The 17927-nt window shown below is 41.2% G+C and overlaps 1 protein-coding gene across 3 annotated transcripts in view; it reads right to left on the bottom strand.

Moving 5' to 3' along the window:
• The window catches only part of LOC139570958 (glutamate receptor ionotropic, delta-1-like), a 448588-nt gene that overhangs the window by 112776 nt on the left and 317885 nt on the right, over positions 1–17927 (bottom strand). For all 3 annotated transcript variants that reach the window (XM_071393334.1, XM_071393332.1, XM_071393333.1), the window contains exon 5: positions 10016–10069. In XM_071393334.1, the coding sequence (XP_071249435.1) occupies positions 10016–10069 (54 nt within the window). The remainder of the gene's footprint in view (positions 1–10015; positions 10070–17927) is intronic.

The following is a 17927-nucleotide window of genomic DNA, read 5'->3' as shown; positions in this document are numbered from 1 at the left end:
ACGGCCTACAGGGAGAAGGTGAGGGCCTTCGGAGTGTGGTGTCAGGAAAATAACCTCACACTCAATCTCAACAAAAGAAAGGAGATAAACGTGGACTTCAGGAAACAGCTGTTACTCCCCTGTCTGTAGATCGCTTGTGTGTTTTGCAGTTACATGTCACTTGGTCCCCATCTGTGAGTATTGTTTTTGGTTATGGTGTTTGAGTGTTTGTTTGATGGTGGGAAAAGGGGGTAACCAGACAAGTTGCCCTTGGGCTACACTACCCGTAGTTAAACTTTGTTATATAAACACTAGTTAGAACTGGGCGGACCACCCCCTGTATTTTTGGTTAGTTAGTTAGCTGTTTGTGAAGTAGGCTAGTCTAGCTTAGGGGTGTTTTGAATTATTATTCTTTCATTCCTTGGGTCCCGCTCAGCCCCTTTTCCTGCTCCCCCCATTTACCGTGTGTTTATAAATAAACATTTAGTGTTTGACGGTAATTAAGTTGTCTGTGGTTATTTTTGTTCTCACTGTTACGTTGTCACGATAATAATTTGCATGAGTTGTGTTACGGGTCCCATTACCATCACTCCTAGATTGTCGGGCCAAAGGGATTCGTAACACAGCAGAGCCCTATCCACATCGACGGGACGGTAGTGGAGAAGGTGGAAAGTTTTAAGTTCCTCGGGTACACATCACGGACAAACTGAAATGGTCCACCCACACAGACAGCGTGGTGAAGAAGGCGCAGCAGTGCCTCTTCAACTTCAGGAGGCTGAAGAAATTTGTCTTGTCACCAAAAACACTCACAAACTTTTACAAACGCACAATCGAGAGCATCCTGTCGGGCTGTATCACCGCCTGGTACGGCAACTGCTCCGCCCACAACCGTAAGGCTCTCCAGAGGGTAGTGAGGTCTGCACAACGCATCACCAGGGGAAAACTCCATGCTCTCCAAGACACCTACACCACCCGATGTCACAGGAAGGCCAAAAAGACCATCAAGGACAACAACCACCCGAGCCACTGCCTGTTCAGCCTGCTATCATCCAGAAGGCGAGGTCAGTACAGGTGCATCAAAGCTGGGACCGAGAGACTGAAAAACAGCTTATATCTCAAGGCCCTCAGACTGTTAAACAGCCATCACTAACATTGAGTGGCTGATGCCAACATACTGACTCAATCTCTAGCCACTTTAATAATTAAAAATGGGATGTAATAAATGTATCACTAGTCACTTTAAACTAAGCCACTTTACATAATGTTTACATACCCTGAGTACTTCCTGTGACACTACTCATCTCAAATGTATATACTGTACTCTATATCATCTACTGCATCTTGCTTATGCCGTTCGGCCATCGCTCATCCATATATATTTTTATGTACATATTCTTATTCATTCCTTTACACTTGTGTGTATAAGGTAGTTGTTGTGAACTTGTTAGGTTAGATTACTTCTTAGATATTACTGCATGGTCGGAACTAGAAGCACAAGTATTTCACTACACTCGCATTAACATCTGCTAACCATGTGTATGTGACAAATAACGTTTTATTTGATTTGACTATTGTTGTGACTTAGATGAAGATCAGATCAAAATTGATGACCAATTTATGCAGAAATCCAGGTAATTCCAAAGGGTTCACATACTTTTTCTTGCCACTGTAGATATGGAGTAATTTTAGCGGAAGTAGGTCATCATTCTGTAGCTTTAAGTGTGGTGGTTTATTCGTTGACAGGTATGACTTCATAACCACTCTTTTCTGGATAGTTGATTTTCTGTTTCTTTGGTTTATTTTCTATTTCCTCCTTTTTTACTTTTTTCGCTGGGAAAGTTGTGAGATGGGTTTCATTTACCCACTTTCTGTTCTCTTAAGGTATCTTTCTTTTTGTTTCTTAAGATACTCCTGGTATCTTATAGGATCTTGGTAGATTTTGTTTATATACTGTATGTCCTTGTCCTCTTGGTTGATTTAGGGGCAAAATAAATAATTAAAGTCAGTAAAAACCATAGTAAGTCACATAAATAGACATCTAAATCCCTCAATCATCCTAAAATAAGTGTTCAATTTCAAATGAACCATTATCATATATGTAATTTGTGTGTCTTTTCATGTCTTAAGGTAAGTAAAAATGTATGAACTAATACATTCTGTCATAACCATCAGATTTCATGATGTGTATTTGGTCATAAATAGCAGGAATTCTAGCATGCTAACTATAGTTGAAAAGCTAGCATACAATGTGTCCATAAAAACAATCTAACATAATTTGATGAAATTATAGCCTCTTTGGTAATGATGTACAATAAAAAATATTATCTTCTGAAGTTATATAAACTTTTTTTTTCAATAATTTCCCAGCATCAAAATTGTAATCTCCCTCCATGACATCCTTGTGCCCCACTGTCACTAATCATATCCATGGTAACCAAGCACACAAACTATTGAAAAAACATTATTATCATGTAATCTGCTTGTCGTGGTGGTAATGACACAGTACTTAGAGACGAAACAAAAAGTAACAAGCGTCTTATGCACATCTAATACTGTATATGTATATAGTTTCCATGTATTTTACTCTTTTTAAATAGGTGCATTAAATATTTTCTAATTATCAAGACTATTGGATGTGTAATAAATAGCTGCAGAATGTCCGAAGTCCGGGTGTGAGACTTGACAAAAACAGTGAAATCAGACATGAAATACGTTAGAAGTTAAAATGTTAAGATTATTTTAGTCTTTATTTAATGTATATGAATAAAAATGAATCTAAATTAACATTTTATCTTAAATCTAACCCTGAGACACAAAAAAGACTGTTTGCAAAATCACCCTTAAATATGATTTTCTTGCAGCTTCACTTGCAGTTACAGGAATAAGAGTCTAGATACACACAAGACCATAGCTCCTAGCAACAACAAAACATCTACATGTCATTCAAAACGTCACATGAAACATGGACACTGCATGTTTCTTTGTCATGCCAAGTAGCCAGGTCTGCTTGTGCTTTAGTCAACTTCTCTATCATTTATAGCCATGCTAAACATTCCAAAAGAATGAAAAAGATAAACACTATTTCTATTTTATTATAGTTGATATAGTAATTTAATACAATAATATAATACAATGGGTTCTATCAACAAACTAGACTTCACATTCTTGCTTCCTCTGTCCTTGTTTACTCCACTCCTTGCCTTGAAAGTGCATTGGAGCATGAGGAGGGGAACCTTCCCTCCTCTCCCCCAATGTGCTTTGAGAGGGAGGTGAGGAATGGAGGAAACAAGGGGAGAATCTCAATTGCATTTCCTTCATTCCTCACGTCCTCGCTCCTCACTTCCTCAAAACCCATTGGATAAGAACATGAGAGGGGAGGGACCTCTGACCTTCTCATCCAATGGATTTTGAGAAGGAGACAAGGAGAGAGGATGCAACGAATCAAGGAAATGCAATTGAGATTCTCCAAGGGCAGAGGAAGCAAATATTTGACAGATATTCCCATTTTTTTGACAGTGCCAGACTGACTGACTGACTGAGCTACCATAATATCCATGGCCTGTCCAGAAACAACCCCTAGCCCCTACTGCCCAGAGTCTAGACACTTCTGGAAATCTGAGAGGGATTGATGGGTGGTGACATGGTGAGCGCTCCACCTTAACCTCTGATAGGCTTGATGGAATTTTGCCGGTATTGCTTACGCCTGTCCAATTCTCTCAGACCTCCACAAGTGTCTAGGGGTTGTTTCTAGACAGGACCCCACAACCCTTCAGGTGTGTGGTGGACCTACAGCATGACAATCGAGGCACTGGTTGGATGTTTAATTCCATTGCTACACACACATATATTTGCACAGATGTAAGCTGGACACAGCCACAGCAAAATAGATACTGTTGTTTTGGCTGTATAGCATAATTTAATAAGATTACCAATGGTTTAGGATATATTAGTCAGCTAAGCATTTAGAGTAATAGCAGTTGATTAAGTCAATACACACTAAATAGTACGCAGAAATCTTACCTTATCTTGCCACTATGGCACGGTATGGGCAGAAATGAATCAATGAATGAATAGATAATAGATTAATAGAATGGAGTTAGAAGGGTGTCGACCAACTTAGAAAGGACAGCAAGTGTTGGCTGTGCACTTGACCAGGCATTCCACATTTAACCACACTCACATTTGAACATTGAAATATTAAGTAGATTTTTGGCTTTATATGCAAAAACTTGGAAAACAAACAATCAAAACGTACACGAACCGTAATTTTACCTTAGGAATCTTGATTTAATGTTGTCCACAAAGTAGGCTAATTATATTGACCGCGCTAACAACATAGAGACCAAAATGTTCTGTCAGTCCTGGAGATCAGTACTGGAGATTAATTCCTGCACTTTGGCTGTTAAATTGTTTGCAGTATCACACAAGGTCTTTATCACTCGACTGTCATTCATAAAATCCTTTCCTGAATCAGCTTATGTTGTGTGATAATATCCCCACATACTGTAACTAAACAGCTATCAAACGCGCATCAAACAACTATTATGCGTAATTATTGAAGAACCCTGTTAATGACAGTATCGATTTTTGTTTTATTAATGATATTACAATTAATCTTTCTGTTGAAAGCATTGGATTTTGCAATTACATACATTATTTTGGTTATGTGTGCACATGAAAACTGTTTTCACACCGTAACATAGGGAGATATGAAATGTTACGAGTTTACAGCACACTTCTGAGATCTCCATACAAAAAAATCGAATCGAATCAAATCCAATTTTATTTGTCACATCCACATGGTAAGCAGATGTTAATGCGAGTGTAGCGAAATGCTTGTGCTTCTAATTCCGACCATGCAGTAATATCTAACAGGTAATCTAACCGAACAAGTTCACAACTACCTTAAACACACAAGTGTTGAGAAATGAATAAAAATATGAACATAAAAATATATGAATGAGTGATGGCCGAACGGCATAGGCAAGATGCAGTAGATGGTATAGAGTACAGTATATACATATGAGATGAGTAATGTAGGGTATGTAAACATTATATAAAGTGGCATTGTTTAAAGTGGCTAGTGATACATTAATTACATACATTTTTCCATTAATAAAGTGGCTAGAGTTGAGTCAGTACATTGGCAGCAGCCACTCAACGTTAGTGATGGCTGTTAAATTAACAGTCTGATGGCCTTGAGATAGAAGCTGTTGTTCAGTCTCTCGGTCCCCGCTTTGATGCACCTGTACTGACCTCACCTTCTGGATGATAGCGGGGTGAACAGGCAGTGGCTCGGGTGGTTGTTGTCCTTGATGATCTTTTTGGCCTTCCTGTGACATCGGGTGGTGTAGGTGTCCTGGATGGCAGGTAGTTTTCCCCCGGTGATGTGTTGTGCAGACCTCACTACCGTCTGGAGAGCCTTACGGTTGTGGGCGGAGCAGTTGCCGTACCAGGCGGTGATACAGCCCGACAGGATGCTCTCGATTGTGCATCTGTAAAAGTTTGTGAGTGTTTTTGGTGACAAGCCGGATTTCTTCAGCCTCCTGAGGTTGAAGAAGCGCTGCTGCGCCATCACCACGCTGTGCTCCTTCTGCTGTTTCCTGAAGTCCACGATCATCTCCTTTGTTTTGTTGACATTGAGTGTGAGGTTATTTTCCTGATACCACACTCCGAGGGCCCTCACCTCCTCCCTGTAGGCCGTCTCGTCGTTGTTGGTAATCAAGCCTACTACTGTAGTGTCGTCTGCAAACTTGATGATTGAGTTGGAGGCGTGCATGGCCACGCAGTCATGGGTGAACAGGGAGTACAGGAGAGGGCTGAGAACGCACCCTTGTGGGGCCCCAGTGTTGAGGATCAGCGGGGTGGAGATGTTGTTACCTACCCTCACCACCTGGGGGCGGCCCGTCAGGAAGTCCAGGACCCAGTTGCACAGGGCGGGGTCGAGACCCAGGTTTTCGAGCTTAATGACAAGTGTGGAGGGTACTATGGTGTTAAATGCTGAGCTGTAGTCAATGAACAGCATTCTTACATAGGTATTCCTCTTGTCCAGATGGGATAGGGCAGTGTGCAGTGTGATTGCGATTGCGTCGTCTGTGAACCTATTGGGGCGGTAAGCAAATTGGAGTGGGTCTAGGGTGTCAGGTAGGGTGGAGGTGATATGGTCCTTGACTAGTCTCTCAAAGCGCTTAATGATGTCGTAAGTGAGTGCTACGGGGTGATAGTCATTTAGCTCAGTTACCTTAGCTTTCTTGGGAACAGGAACAATGGTGGCCCTCTTGAAGCATGTGGGAACAGCAGACTGTGATAAGGATTGATTAAATATGTCCGTAAACACACCAGCCAGCTGGTCTGCACATGCTCTGAGAAAGCGGCTTGGGATGCCGTCTGGGCCTGCAGCCTTTGCAAGGGTTAACACGTTTAAATGTTTTACTCACGTTGGCTGCAGCGAAGGAGAGCCCGCAGGTTTTCGTAGCGGGCCGTGTCAGTGGCACTGTATTGTCCTCAAAGCGAGCAAAGAAGTTGTTTAGTTTGTCTGGGAGCAAGACATCGTGGTCCGCGATGGGGCTGGTTTTTCTTTTGTAGTCCGTGATTGACTGTAGACCCTGCCACATACCTCCCGTGTCTGAGCCATTGAATTGCGACTCTACTTTGTCTCTATACTGATGCTTAGCTTGTTTGATTGCCTTGCAGAGGGAATAGCTACAACGTTTGTATTCGGTCATGTTTCCGGTCACCTTGCCCTGATTAAAAACAGTGGTTTGCGCTTTAAGTTTTGCGCGAATGCTGCCATCAATCCACGGTTTCTGGTTGGGGAATGTTTTAATAGACACTGTGGTTACAAAATTACCGATGCACTTGCTAATAAACTTGCTCACCGAATCAGCGTATTCATCAATGTTGTTGTTCGACGCTATGCGGAACATATCCCAGTCCACGTGATCGAAGCAAACAATGATCCAGGGTTTTGCCAGCCCTGGTCGCACAATCGATATGCTGATTAAATTTAGGGAGCCTTGTTTTCAGATTAGCCTTGTTAAAATCCCCAGATACAATAAAATCAGCCTCAGGATATGTGGTTTCCAGTTTACATAGAGTCAAATGAAGTTCGTTCATCAGTGCCTTCGATGTGTCTGCTTGGGGGGAATATACACGACTGTGATTATGATCGAAGAGAATTCTCTTGGTAGATAATGTGGTCGGCATTTGATTGTGAGGAAGTCCGGTGAACGAAAGGACTTGAGTTCCTGTATGTTGTTATGATCACACCACGTCTCGTTAATCATCAGGCATAACCCCCCGCCCTTCTTACCAGAGAGATGCTTGTTTCTGTCAGCGCGATGCGTGAAGAAACCAGGTGGCTGTACCGACTCCGATAGAGTGTCTCGAGTGAGCCATGTTTCCGTGAAACAAAGAACGTTACTGTCTCTGATGTCTCTCTGGAAGGCAACCCTTTCGTCTACCTTGTTGTCAAGAGACCTGACATTGGCGAGTAATATGCTCGGGAGCGGTGCGCGATGTGTCAGTCTACGGAGCCTGACCAGAAGACCGCTCCGTCTGCCCTTTCTGCGGCGCCGTTGTTTTGGGTCACCGGCTGGGATCCGATCCATTGTCCTGGATGGTGGGCCAAACAGAGGATCCGCTTCGGGAAAGTCGTATTCCTGGTAATGTTGGTGAGTTGACGTTGCTCTTTTAATCCAATAGTTCCTCCCGACTGTATGTAATAAAACGTAAGATTTCCTGGGGTAACAATGTAAGAAATAACACATAAAAAAACAAAATACTGCATAGTTTCCTAGGAACGCCAAGCGAGGCGGCCATCTCTGTCGGCGCCGGAAGTTACAAGAAAAGAGTCCGACAGCAATATCCAGGAATTTCACAGGACCAAGGTCAATGTGTAATTTACAGTTGAAGCCGGAAGTTTACATACACCTTAGCCAAATACATTTAAACTCAGTTTTTGACAATTCTTGACATTTAATCCTAGTAAAAAATCCCTGTTTTAGGTCAGTTATGATCACCACTTTATTTTAAGAATGTGAAATGTCAGAATAATAGTAGAGAGAATAATTTCTTTCAGCTTTTATTTCTTTCATCACATTCCCAGTGGGTCAGAAGTTTACTCAATTAGTACTTGGTAGCATTGCCTTTACATTGTTTAACTTGGGTCAAACGTTTTGGGTAGCCTTCCATAAGCTTCCCACAATAAGTTGGGTGAATTTTGGCCCATTCCTTTTGACAGAGCTAGGGTAACTGAGTCAGGTTTTAGGTCTCTTTGCTCGTACACGCTTTTTCAGTTATGTCCACAAATTTTCTATAGGATTGAAGTCAGGGCTTTGTGATGGCCACTCCAATACCTTGACTTTATTATTTATTTTTTATGGTGGTTTTGGAGCAGTGGCTTCTTACTTGCTGAGCGACCTTTCAAGTTATGTCGAAATAAACTTATTTTACTGTGGATATAGATACTTTTGTACCTCTTAACTCCAGCATCTTCACAGGGTCCTTTGCTGTTGTTCTGGGATTGATTTGCACTTTTCGCTACAAAGTACGTTCATCTCTAGGAGACAGAACGCGTCTCCTTCCTGAGCGGTATGACGGCTGCGTGGTCCCATGGTGTTTATACTTGCGTACTATTGTTTGTCAGATGAACGTGGTACCTTCAGGCGTTTGGAAATTGCTCCCAGGGATGAACCAGACTTGTGGAGGTCTACAATTATTTTTCTGAGGTCTTGGCTGATTTCTTTAGATTTTCCCATGATGTCAAGCAAAGAGGCACTGAGTTTGAAGGTAGGCCTTGAAATACATCCACAGGTACACCTCCAATTGTCTCAAATGATGTCAATTAGTCTATCAGAAGCTTCTAAAGCCATGACATCATTTTATGGAATTTTACAAGCTGTTTAAAGGCACAGTCAACTTAGTGTATGTAAACTTCTGACACACTGGAATTGTGATACAGTGAATTATAAGTGAAATAATCTGTCTGTAAACAATTGTTGGAAAAATTACTTGTGTTTTGCACAAAGATGTCCAAACCGACTTGCCAAAACTATAGTTTGTTAACAAGAAATTTGTGGAGTTGTTGAAAAACGAGTTTTAATGACTCCAACCTAAGTCTATGTAAACTTCTGACTTCAACTGTATTTGTTAAATGCTTAGTATATGATATAACAACAAACTGTATCATAAATGCAAGGAAAGCAAGGTAGTGTTTTATCTCAAATTTGTGAAGACTCCAAGCATGAGAATGGGTTTAAACATGCTGTAGGTTTTGATTCAACTCATGAATTACATTGAATGTATCTATGTTCCCTCTTTATACTGTATCTTAATGTACTCACAATAAAAAAGGCAAATTATTATTAATGACTTTGTAATAGCTCCAAACAGAAAAAAATAAATGCTCACTGGTACCCTAGTTTATTAGAAAGACCCATGTGTCTGTGTGAGCGTACATTTGTGCGTTTGTGTGTGTGAGTTCACTGTGGTTGGTGGTTAGGTCAACTTAAAAGTGTACTCTGGAAGCACATAAACTCTAATAAAAAGACATCAAGGTACGTTAGAAACATGCTTTTTTCCCATTAGCATTGGCACATCAGAGGACTTATGGTCCTTCTCAGCAAATCAGCCTGAATCAATGCAAAAGTGCCCAGCTGGTCTCAGGCATGGCACAGAGCACAGTGTTTGGTATTCACAAAGTGCTTGGCATATATTGATGTTAAAGCCCATTTGGAAGCCCATTTACGCAATGTCAGATCAACAAAGAAACAGGTAAAAAAACAGCTTTGGCTTCCGAAGTGCTGTGAATGCAATAACTAATAATTATTTGGTCAATAATGTATAAAACCCCTCAGATAGAAACAAAGTGGCATGGTGTGAGAGCATTTATACTGTTTATGAGTCTAAATATGGAAGAAGTCAGAGTGAAAGTGTTATTGGTTTTAATCCATGTCTATCCGCAGCAAATGCAACTGCAATGAAGCAAACTGAAGAAATGTGATGTATAAATATAATAATGCAGTATTGATCTCACCTCATTGGCATAAACCCAATGGCTGTCCTTGGATGCCAGGTTGGTTTCCACAGCCTGCATAGAGATAGAAAGAGGGGGGAAGGAGAGGAGAAGGAAATTAGTATAAAGAAAATAGAGATTGAATGCATTTCCCAAAATAATCCTATAACAACATAAGAGTAGGGAGTCCAAACTCAAGTACACAGGCTTGAATGGTTCACCATAGCCGTGGGAAGTAGGGGTGCTGAGGGTGCTGCAGCACCCCCTGAAAAATCTGAATTGCTATGTCGTTCATCATGGTTACTCATAAGTAAGTGCTCCATCTTAATGGCTAAGAAAGGCACAGTATAGCTCTTTCACATATCACATGACTATTCACGCATGACATCTGTCATGGTTACGCTATATATGCTTGTCCTCATCTGTAAATTGTTGTCATTACCTTCCAAATGATCCCTTTTGCCGTACTGAAATTTAGATTGATAGCCCCATATCATCCTTACATACAGTATAACTTAAAAGCCTTCACCATTTTACCTAACAGTGTGCGCATCAATAATAACACTCAGCACAGCCTGAAAGCTGCAGATCCATCTTCTAACCTTGGAAGAGATGATTTGATTTTAATGCCGCGCATTTCCAGCTTGGTCTCATTGAATATTGCAGAGGCCCCTGAACACAAGAGTAAGATTTACCTCCACGGTTGAATGCTCCGTTTCTTACTCACTCTGAAATTATAGGGGCCATATGCCATCCAACCACACTTGCATTCAAACAGATAGCCCGTCGCTATCGTTAGAAACACAGAAATATAGGAAACAGCTGCTGAACTTAGTTTCCCACTACAGATTTATTCAGCAATGTAAAAACAATGAGCACTGTGTCACTAGATCATATCCTGGGGCTGAGAGCTGGAGACAAATCATCTCCCACCAAGATGTAGGCAACAGGGTCTATAGTAGTGGGTACTGCAATGAAAATAGGGTGTGTAGCCAAGGAGAAAGAGCAGGGGAGCTCCATTGCACTGTAGGTATCATGTAGCTTATTAGCAGGTGAAAGCACTGATGTTTCCGGGCGTGTTGGTTGTTAGATAAGCATCGACCTTAGTTGTTCCAGGAATTTGACGTCATCAAGTCAAATGGATGATGAGGTTCGGGAACCATTTTTAGACAAGTTGTCTGTGTGGGAGTGACTGCTGTTTGTCTATAGTACTTCAACTATGAATCAAACATCATTATGTGATTTTTCTATGCTGTAAGTTTGATTAAGTTACAAGTATTATCACATTATGGCAATGACATCAACTCGTGACCTACAGAACACGTTTCATCAACACCTCTTGCCAGAAATTCAGTTGTGTTTTTATTGTTCACTTGAAGAGCTGATGCAAAATGAAGCTTTGGAGAGAAATATGATTTTAGGCTAGAAATCAGACTTAGGAGCAGCAACATCAGATAGCTATTATATGCTATAATGTTAATGTAACTGAATCTCACAATTAGATCTAGTAAGATCTAGAATCAGAGAAGTGAGGCACCCTGAGGCATGTCTCTAGAGTTAGTCAACACAGATAATTATCTAATATAGATATTTATGACTTTAAAATGGAATTACTGGTAGGGGGATTTGAGGTCTCAACAAAGCTAACATTTATTGATGGATATGTTCAGAGTTGGATGGGTACTACCCTATGCCCATGGGCTATTCAATATCAATTTGAGGTCTTTATGCAGTAATGCACTGAGATTCATTCCTGAAGGATTTACAGTGACGCTACTACATTATACATTAAGCTTCTTGGCATTGAATATAAGGTTAAGGAATCATCAATTGTGTCTATATTCACAATGCAATGGTTGCCAATTCTAATATTTCGACACTAACTGGTCTTTTGACCGATCAGATATTTTGCCAATAATTAGCCTGCCTATGTAGCCAACGTACTGTACATTCTAAACATTTCTCTGTGTCTTGTGGATCCCTTGTTTGAGTATTAAAACAAAGACCTGCAAGCTCGTTTGTCTCGTCTTTAAAACATAATCACTCAGGCTCTCTCTGTTTTAGATTTTTGGTCAAGAAGTGCAAAAATGTATTATGCCTTCAAATGAAAGTTAATCTCTGCATCCCATGGTTGAGATCAGACTTGATTAAACAAAACACTCACTTCTAATTTAGCGTCAGAGCAGATGCATTTCAGCAGCAATGTTTCGGTCCTTAGGGCCTAGTTTTCAACAAGTTAACCCTCCTGGTGTTCTATTCATTCCATTTCTATGCATTTAATCATATCCGATAGCCGAAATCCGGATCGATATCTTTAGAAAAACAGGGCTCTGAGCATCTCAAGCTGCATGTCAAGAGCAGTGAGAATGTTTCTTTTTATATGTTGCACACATTGAGACAAGCACAATTAGCTAGGTTTATTTTATTGACAATTTTCAATAATTAGGGAAATAACATCAGGTGTGAGCTTGTTTTGGTTCCCCATATCTCACCTACTGTATGTTTTCAACTGAACTGTTCTAGAACCTCTTAGCTCAAGTTGGGAACAATAACTCTTTATTCTAAAGGAATATAACAAAAACTATAATGATTAACCTAATTAATATATTTATTGAATGACCTTTACATGCTCCAGCCAGGGAGGTTATTGTTATATTCCTGGAATATTATTGGAATAAAGGATTATGATCTCCACTTGGGCTAACAGGTATTCCAACTCATTTGGATCATTCAACAGGCAAAATCAATCTTACCCTGTTGTACAGTGCATTCGGAAAGTATTCAGACCCCTTGACTTTTTCCACATTTTGTTACGTTACAACCTTATTCTAAAATGTATTAAATATTTGTTCCCCCTCTCAATCTACACACAATACCCCATCATGACAAATCAAAAACAGGTAAAAAAAATGATTTTAAATATCACACTTACATAACTATTCAGACCCTTTACTCAGTACTTTGTTGAAGCACCTTTGGCAGCCATTATGGCCTGGAGTATTCTTAGGTATGACGCTACAAGCTTGGCACACCTGTATTTGGGGAGTTTCTCCCATTCTTCTCTTCAGATCCACTCAAACTCTGTCAGGTTGGATGGAGAGCGTCGCTACACAGCTATGTTCAGGTCTCTCTAGAGATGTTAGATCGGGTTCAAGTCCGGGCTCTGGCTGGGCCACTCAAGGACATTCAGAGACTTGTCCCAAAGCCACTCCTGCATTGTCTTGGCTGTGTGCTTAGGGTCATTGTCCTGTTGGAAGGTGAACCTTCACCCCCAGTCTGAGGTCTTGAGCGCTCTGGAGCAGGTTTTTATCAAGGATCTCTCTGTAATTTGCTCCATTCATCTTTCCCACAATCCTGACTAGTCTTCCAGTCCCTGCCACTGAAAAACATCCCCACAGAATGATGCTGCCACCACCATGCTTCACCGTACGGATGGTGCCAGGTTTTCTCTAGACGTGACGCCTGGTATTCAGTCCAAAGAGTTAAATCTTGTTTCTTATGGTCTGAGAGTCCTTTACGGGCCTTTTGGCAAACTGCAAGCCGGCTGTCATGTGCCTTGTACTGAGGAGTGGCTTCCATCTGGCCACTCCACCATAAAGGCATGACTGGTGGAGTGCTGCAGAGATGGTTGTCCTTCTGTAAGGTTCTCCCATCTCCAGAGCTCTGTCAGAGGACCTTCAGGTTCTTGGTCACCTCCCTGACCAAGGCCATTCTCCCCCGATTGCTCAGTTTGGCTCGTGCGGCCAGCTCTTGGAAGAGTCTTGGTGGTTCCAAACTTCTTCCATTTAAGAATGATGAAGGCCACTTTGTTATTGGGGACCTTCAAAGCTGCAGAAATTGTTTTATACCCGTCCCCAGATCTGTGCATCAACAGAATCCTGTCTCAGAGATCTACGGACATTTCCTTCGACCTCATGGCTTGGTTTTTGCTCTGACATGCACTGTCAACTGTGGGACCTTATATAGACATGTGTGTACCTTTAGAAATAATTTCCAATCAATTTAATTTACCACAGGTGGACTCCAATCAAGTTGTAGAAAAATCTCAAGGATGATCAATGGAAAAAGGATGCACCTGAGCTCAATTTCGACTCTCATAGCAAAGAATAAGGCTGTAACATAACTTGTAGAAAAGGTCAAGGGGTCTGAAAACTTTCTGAATGTACTGTAATGAACACGTTTTTGTGTGTTGGTAGTTAAAACATTAGGATGTACAGTGGCTTTGGTATAAAATGAATGGTGCTTCTATGCCATCGTGAACAGTGTTGGTGTTACTCCTATCATACTTACTAATTAGGTGTCTGTGTATGACCTGTTTTGTAATGATATGCTGTAACATGACAACATCATCACTACTACTGGAACATAGGTCGTTGGCATTGCTACATAGCAACCAGAGGATGTCTCGCTCTGGAATGAGGCCATTCAGTGGTCCGAAGGGTTCAGGAGGGCTTTAGATCAGACAGTCGTTTGAAAGGATGGACAATGATGAGTTGTCAAAGCTCACTGTTTAATTCTGTGCCAGTCTTACAAAGGCACCCAAGCCGTAATGAGGCCCCTCATGAAATACTCACAATGGACGGGACCCTGGCCTCATCTCCTACAGTCCTCTGTTGCTGTGGAAACGAGATCAGACCCGAGTCTACACATCTCTGTTAGTATAGAGCTAAACACTTAGGTACCTTAGAGTTTGACCTAAAAATCAACTACAGTCTATTAAACTTCAGGAATATTGTTTAAGCAGTCTATGATCAATATTATATAGGAGATCAAATGTAGTAAATACTTTACTGGTCAATTGGCCAGTTACATATTTGCGTACCATATGTGTTTACCGGTCCAAGGGTACACTATATGGGGTACCCTGTCTTAGATCTAGTCTGAAACCCAGGGATGGGAGTTTCCTGCAGTAAATGAAACAAAGTAGTTAAGAATCATGGTGGCCAAACAGAAGACCTGTTCTTCTCCAATCAACCTGGCCTCAGGGCCATTCATAGCTTTTGGGATGTACATTTGAATCCCTCCATTTAGTATGATATGTTACGTTACATTACAAATGGAGTAATGGTCGTACAATAACATACGGATTGGAGGACGTATAGTGTCATACTGTCATGACTTCCGCCGAAGTCGGCTCCTCTCCGTGTTCGGGCGACGTTCGGCGGTCGACGTCATCGGCTTTCTAGCCATCACCGCTCCATTTTCCATTGTTCCATTTGTTTTGTCTTGTTCCCTGCACACCTGGTTTTCATTCCCTAACCACACTGCATGTATTTATTCCTGTGTTCCCCTCCATGTCTTTGTCTGAAATTGTTTTGTGTTACGTGTCTTATGTGATGCGCCATGCTGGTTTTCTATGTACCGTGACTATTTCCACGTAGTATGTTTCTTTGTAAACATTAGCTATTGTGACTGTTTTGCGCAGCTTGTTGCGTCTTCTGAGAATGTACGTTGCTGATTAAGAGAACTGACAACAAAGGTTAGGAGAATTTATGTAAAATGTTAGGAGAACTAACAACAAAGGTTCAGAGAATTTACGAAACAGGTTAGGAGAATTAGGTTCAGTCTAGGAAAAGGTTTATGGGAAGGGTTAGCTAAAATGCTACAGTTGTCCCCAACGTGACTGGAACACGTAACATTTGGATTGCTAGACGATTGCGGTATACGCCCACCCATCCTCCCCGACCAACCTCCCTACTTTCGTTTCTGTCTAAGTAACCACGCACTGGGCACAGACGTCTATTCCCCGTTGGATCAACAAAATGTCATTGTAATGACATGGAAACAATGTTGATTGAACCAATGTGTACCCAGTGGGCAGACGATTTTCCATTTGTAACGTAGCGTAACATATCATACAAAATGTACGTAAAATAGCAAACGTCTGATTTATGAGTCCAGACTGCTCCGCACACAGTCAGAAAACTGCATCTCAAACAGTGAGGCTTTTACCCTGACCGTTGAGTGTTTGACGGTAGATGAGCGAGCTGATATACTGTAGCTGTTTATGCATGCCACAACATTGGTCTCTGAGTTCAAAACTCATAAAGTGCTTCAGTGTGCCTTTAACGTATTCCAGCGCATCATTATCATTAGGATATGTTCTGCATAAGAAGACAAGAGAAAGACTGTATATCAAACATAGAGCAGTCCTCTTTGGCAAAACACATTTAATAGTGTGAAGCATGTGCTACTGTGACTTCAATCGCAATTGGAACTTCCTAATGTGTAGCAACAATAATATACAAACGTTGCATTTTAACAAGGTGTCTTAGATGTACAAGAATGATAAAATCAAAGTGTCTTGGCACAGTAGGAAGATAGACATGACATTTCAACAAGGTGCCTTTCCGTACAGCTGGAACATAAACTATGCATTGCATCTGCAGGGGGTTTATGTTTTGAATCCATGATGCTACCTCAATTGAAATTTTATTGAAAAATGGATGGGTGTAATCCAGATACTTAATGGAGAAGAAACATATTAACACACCGATACATTGTGTTCATCTGTAATTAGCTTGACAAGGAGCTGGAAAAGGACGTAATGCTACACATAGGGAGGGTAGGTACAAGTCTCATTCAATGTACCAATAAATATGATGCTGATATCACATATAGTGTTTTCAAAACATGTAACTGTAGCTGTGCATATGGATGATATGATTGGGTGTTGTGCTTTTATATTCCTCAGAGATTACAAACTGTACATACCTAAAGCCTCATCTTTGTGACCAGTGAAGAGGTCTTTCAGCAAACCTCAAACAAAAACACAGATTTTGCTCAGTCAATCAACATTTCGCAAGAAAAAGTAATCATGCACATTTACTGCCACAGCTCCAAAAAAATCAACAACAGCAGCTACAACATAGACAACAGAAATACAACGGGCTAAAATCAAGTGTTTCACCATCAGTATAAATGTTGGAACACCAACATCTAGTGCCTTAGACCGAGTGGCGCAGAAGTCTAAGGCACTGCATCTCAGTGCTAGAGGAGTCACTATAGACACCCGAGTTCGAATCCAGGCTGTATTGTATCACAACCGGCCGTGATTGTGAGTTCCATAGGGCGGCGCACAATTGGCCTGGTGTAGGCTGTCATTGTAAATAAGAATTTGTTCTTAACTGACTTGCCTAGTTAAATAATAAATAAAGAACTGTTGGAGTGCTTCAGGTGAGTAGATCCTTGTAACTCTCCTGTTTTAATAATAATAATACACCTAAGAAGCCTCATAAAGTGCTGATGGCAGATAAGCAGTAATCCAAAGGGAGTCCTATTGGGATGTAAAGCTATCTAATTGATCAAACTAAGAACAGTATTCAGTGAAGAATGGCATGGGATAGATTTCCAATGGAAACACACTGTATTTTGGCCAAAGACTTTTCTCTCAAGAAACTTTAGCAGCTCTTACATAGCTAGCGAAATAGAAAAGTTTTAACTGATAACAATTGAGAGTCTCACTCCACTCCTACAATTAATCAGCATGAAACCGTGCTTCCTTGCCTCGCTTGTTTTGAGGTGGTTGTGTCGGTGAAGATCCAAAAGCGGCAGCATGGGATAGTTTTTCCACTGCAGTGATGTGGGGGTTTTAAGCCCCCCCCCCCCCCCCCCCCAATGCTGTGTCATTGTGGAACACTTGTGGCTGTCAAAGCCTATCAATCCCATCATGCATTGGGGGTCTGTTCTCACATTGCCTCTGAGGAAATGACACTACCCACCAGGTAGGCACAGGTAGTCCTCTAATCTCTGCTGCAGGCTATGGGCTCACACACTCACACTCTCTCACTGGAGAGACTACCAAGAGAAGAAAAACAAAACAGCTGAAACTAGGGCAAAAAAGGGAAGGTGGTATTAAGATGTGACAGCCTTGTCAGGAGGTGATGAGTAGAAAAGTGTCAGACAGACTCCCAAGGCTCAGACGACTCCTGTA

Source organism: Salvelinus alpinus, chromosome 3, assembly GCF_045679555.1.
Source record: "Salvelinus alpinus chromosome 3, SLU_Salpinus.1, whole genome shotgun sequence".
NCBI classification, from domain to species: domain Eukaryota; kingdom Metazoa; phylum Chordata; class Actinopteri; order Salmoniformes; family Salmonidae; genus Salvelinus; species Salvelinus alpinus.
This window is presented reverse-complemented; position numbering and strand designations above follow the sequence as displayed.